At 48.3% G+C, this 5,007-nt stretch overlaps 1 protein-coding gene across 5 annotated transcripts in view; it reads left to right on the top strand.

The window, feature by feature from the left end:
• The window catches only part of ADGB (androglobin), a 262,841-nt gene that overhangs the window by 202,014 nt on the left and 55,820 nt on the right, over nt 1-5,007 (top strand). For all 5 annotated transcript variants that reach the window (XM_019550118.1, XM_019550121.1, XM_019550117.1 and 2 more), the window contains one exon: nt 4,519-4,706. In XM_019550118.1, the coding sequence (XP_019405663.1) occupies nt 4,519-4,706 (188 nt within the window). The remainder of the gene's footprint in view (nt 1-4,518; nt 4,707-5,007) is intronic.

Genomic DNA, 5,007 nt, shown 5'->3' with positions numbered 1-5,007 from the left:
CTGGGGGGTCGCAGGCAGGGTCTCGTGCCCTCCCGCGCCCTCTCCCACGCGAACTCCGCGCTAACTCAAGCACCTGTTTACGCAGCCTGTTCGAGCGGCTGAGAAATCAGATAATCAATAGGAAAAATAAATCACAGTGTGTCCAGACTGTGGAATAAACTCCCTACAGAGGTGGGGCAGTCACCTATCCTGGAGGTTTTGAAGAGGAAACTAGACAGTCACCTTGCTGGGGTCACCTAACCCCAGTTGTCTTCCTGCCTAGAGTGGCAGGGCTGGACCCAGTGATCTGCAAGTTCCCTTCCAGCCCCTAACAATCTATGAATCTATTCATTTATCTGGAAAAGTCTTTTTCAGTCATTGCTGAGGTGCTTTTAGTCTTCTGGGGTGGTTCCCATTAAGAAGCAACACCAGTTATCCCAAAAAACCCCAAGATAACCAAAAAGTATGAAAAAGTGAGAAATCAGATAACCAATAGGAAAAATAAATCCTTCAGAGTGGAAGAATAAGGAGGTAAAGAAAGGAGATGAGACAAAGAAACTGAGGAGCAAAGAGCAAGAATGAAAGGGTTTAAATTACCTTAAGCAACATTAATTTCAACAGTCATAGTCAAGTTGGGCTATTTTCCCTTAAATTTCTTATTTTATAAAAAATGCCAATATATTAACAACTTAAGGATGCTTTATAATCTATAGTGGTGTTAATTGAAAGAGAACCACATTTTTCTGTTTTGGTGGTGTTGTCATCTATTTTTTTCTTCTCCTCTTCATTATTATTATATTTTTAATTTTCGTTTGTATCACAAAACCAGTTAAGATCATCATGCTGCTCCTTGTGTAAATGCATTATAAGAAACAATCCTTTAAAAATTGGTTGAAGAATCCTGGTTTTCTTAGCCAATTAAGATACATTTTCTTCTGTATTGTTTCTCCTGGACCAGGGCAGTCAAACTGGAAGCTTATGATCCAGATGGGGTTTATCTACAACTCATGGGCTCCCACATGGCCATCACTTCCCCACTGCTCTGCCTGGTATATTGCCTATGGACTCTGGGCTCCCCCTCTCTCTTCCGGCTTCTGCTTTCTGTCCCACTCCTGGGGACAGGACAGTGTAGTGGAAGGGTACTATGGTGGCGTCTGCACTCTGTGGGCACGTCCACACATGCAAGCACATGCACTCAAATAGATGCAGTGCAAATTTGAGCTGGGGCTTTCTGCCTTAAGGCATGTGCTCAGACATGCACTTTGTTGTGGAGCAAATTTTGCCACTTGGGGCAAAATAACCCTGCCTGGGTCTTCCTGGACCTGCAGCCAGGGGGAGCTAGAGCCCAGGGCCAGCACCTGTGCTGTCCTTAGCAGTATAAAAAGCTGCCCTGTCCTGGCTCCATCCATACAAACAGCTGCATTGGCAAGCAGCTCAGGGATACTCACTCTCCAGAGCTTCTGGGGCTCAGCCACTTGGTACCTGGGGACACTACCCCTTGTGCCAGCTGGACTGCTGCAGCAGCATCCCAAATCCATTTTAAAAAATATCGCAAAATCCATGTTTTTCCCCAGTTAACACAAAAGACCACTCTATACACACACACACACACATATCTAGATGGAGACAGAAAGAGACAGCAATCAGTTGGGCAATGCTTTATTGGAATATTTACAATGTTAAAGCAATGTGGAAGCCTACCAGTGTCTTTATCATCATGATAAAATAAATTCAAAATACCTATATGTGTTGATGTGTACTTTTGATTTTCTTCGCACATGATGGGGGGATGTGGTGTTTGCAGGAAGGGGATGGGAACTGGTGTGGGGGACGGTGGGTGTGTGTGTGTGGAGGGATGGGGGTTGGTGTGTGGGTAGGTGTGGGGCAATTGCTGGGGGAACTGTGGATGTGGGGGACCTTGCAGGGGAGTCTGCTCAGGAGGGGTGGGTCCCCTGGCCCCCACTGGGTGCAGCCCCCCCACACAGCACATAGAATGCCTCCCCGCACAGGGCCCCAGCTCCCCACTGGAGAGCCACAGCCCCTATCTACCACAGGGCCCCAGCCCCCCGCCCAGGGTCCCAGGCCGCCTGGAGGGCCATAGCCCCACCCCTGCCCAGGGTTCCAGCTCCCCCTGGAGGGCCCCAGTACCCCCACCCAGGGCCCATAACTTACCTTTAGCAGCAGCAGCGGGAGTGGGGCGCTCTGATCCATGGTGGCAAGACCCGGCGCAGCATGCGGGGACTACACACTGAACCCAGCCGGGGTCTGCGGGCCCTGGGAACCGTGTGCCGCCCAGCTGGGCCAGGCCCTTGCTAGCAGAACCTGGTGTGGCACTTAAGGATTGCATGCCGGTCCCAGCCAGGTCTTTGGGTCTTTCTGCTGCTGGGCTGGGGCCTTGGTGGCAGGACATGCTGCCCTTGGGGCCCCTCTGTTGCCCGGCCGGGCTGGGCCCTTGGTGGCAGGACCTGGCACGGAGCATGGGGACCACATGCCAGGCCCGGCCAGGCCCGGCTGAGTCTTGCCGGCCCTGGGGTCCCTCTGCTACCTGGGAGGGCAGGCCCTTGGTGGCAGGACCCGGCATAGCTCGTGGTCCCCATGTGCTATTATCTGTGATCTGTCCCTGAGGTCCCTTCCAATCCCAGTGCCCTGATTGCCACTGCCAGAGCTGGTGAGTACAGGGCTTTTTTTTTTTTTAAAGTGCCAGGACTAGCCTGGGGCCAACCAGGCGGGGGATGGGGCTGGGCAGGGTAGGGCAGCCATGGGGGCTTCTCCTGCAGTTCCCCCCACCAGAGGAGCTGCGGGAGAACCTGCAGTCACCCAGCTGTGCCTGCCCCTCCCCGGCTGATCTGAATCTCCAAAACAGTGTTGAAACTCCGAAACAGATTCAGCCACATTGAAATGGAGTGGTGATCTGAAACACCAAAATAAATCACTGTCCTCCAAAACAACCTAATCCAAACTCAAAATGAGACATAGCCATTTTGCATAGCCCTACTATCTACACCCATATCACCTCTGCTTTCACCAGTTATTTCCCTACCTTTTCATTCCTGGTGCCACCACCTGTCTGGTTTTCATCAGCTGTTTCTCTTTTCCACCTGTCATTACTTCTCATCCACTTTATACAAAATGGATAGTTTATCTTTGTTACTTTACCTTTCAAGATTTGTTTTAATTTATCCTATAATAGATAATATCAGAAATGCCTGTCTCAAGTCAATGTTGAAATAATGCTTTCTAGAAATCTTGCTTTCTTTTACATTACTATTAAGATGGGATATGTCCTATGGAAACACTATCACTGGGTATTGTGACTGCCCTCAAACAAAGACAATGCATAGTGTAACTGCTGGAGGATGTTACTGCAAATGTAACTGTCACTGTAGTTTTAAAAAATGCACCTTATAAAATTTTCCGCTTCTAAAAGAATCTTCAGCTCCTCTTTCAGCCAAGGGAGGATCCATAAGGGGTGCGATGGCGCTGTCTCAACTGACCTTTTGGACACCGCTGTGGGAATAACAGCCAGGGACTTTTTTTAAATCCCCAAAGGAGGCAAGAATCTGCCCCACCCCTCTCAGCACCACTCTCCTTCCCCTCTGTACTCAGCAGCACCTCCCATCCTCTCCCTTCCATTTTTTCCATCCTTCACCAACTGCTGTTGCTGCCTCTGGCTAATCTGGGGCGGGGGGAGCTCTAGAGCTTCTCCAACCTTACTCCAACCAGGCTTCATGGGGAGCTGGAGTCAGAAGGGACAGCAGCAAGCAATGGCAGCAGCAAGCAGGTTCTCTGTCAGTGCCTGGTCCTCCATGTGTTCCCCACCAACCTGGGAGCAAGTGAAGGGTAGGGGAATCCACCCCCAACCATTTCTGTCCCTGACAAAGCCCAGCTTCTTGCACCGCAGCCACTTGCTGCATCCCCAGCTGTAGGCAGGGCAAAAGCAGCTAGGACAGTGGCAGCTGCAGGTAGATCCAGAGGTGTAAGTAAAGTGGATCAGCAGTGGATGGGAGAGGAGAGGTGTTGCTGATCATAGAAGGGAAGGGAAGGATGCCGAGGTAGGGGCGGAGATGGAATTCGTACCTGATTTGGGAGCTTAAAAAAGACTCCAGCTGCTGGTCCTGGTGGTGGTGGGGAGGCTGGGAGTGAAGTACAACCACCCCTGCAGGACTGCTCACTGATCCTGCACCCCCTGTTTTAAATCCTGGATCTGCTTATGCTTCCAGCTTAGCCATGACTATTTATAATAAAGCAGAGAGAGAGAGCACATGTGTGAAAGAAATTAATTGTTTACAATTTTTGTTGCTATTGATATTCCAAGAAAGGTGCTTAACAGTATAAAACATACTATAGCGGTGTAAAGACCCTAAACAGGTAAGAGATATGTGGGAGTTTGTCACACATTAGGGTAATGTAAAAGTAAACTAAATCACAGTGGTGTTATTTTTACCTTTCCTGGATATCAATCATGTTCATTCTGAAGTGGGGGTCATAATGAGGCACAAGCTGCAAAAAAGGTATGTTTTCTTATTTGATCTCTTCCAGAAAGGGTACACATTTATGGCTGAAGCACAGACTGGTGATTCAGCTCTGGCTGCTGGGAAATGGAGACTCCGTCTTATTGGTTCCTATAACCCACTCCCCTCACTCTTTCGTGATGCTGTAAACAATTCTTATTCCACTAAGGAAATTAAAGACTATTACATACCTAATGGAAAGCACATTATATTCAGGTAAATTTTGAACATGTCATTTTTAAAGAAGTACTAATAGAAAATAGAATTATGATAGAATTTTTTTTAATAGAAAATGAAAAAAATAATTGAAGGAAGAAGGTGATTTTAGAACAAATTATGTTTATTTAAGTCAGATTTGAATTCACAATTCACAATCAAGGGCTTCCAGTTTAGTGTGGATAAGGGTGCCCTTGTGACGGAACAGTATATTTTCATAGATTTCATAGACATTAGGGCTGGAAGGGACCTCGGGAGATCATCGAGTCCAGCCCCCCACCCGAAGGGCAGGAAGTCAGCT

The sequence above is a fragment of the Crocodylus porosus genome, unplaced genomic scaffold, assembly GCF_001723895.1.
Source record: "Crocodylus porosus isolate Cpor-Errol unplaced genomic scaffold, CroPor_comp1, whole genome shotgun sequence".
Lineage (NCBI taxonomy): Eukaryota > Metazoa > Chordata > Crocodylia > Crocodylidae > Crocodylus > Crocodylus porosus.
The sequence above is the reverse complement of the archived record's forward strand: the minus strand, read 5'-3'. Positions and strand labels throughout refer to the sequence as shown.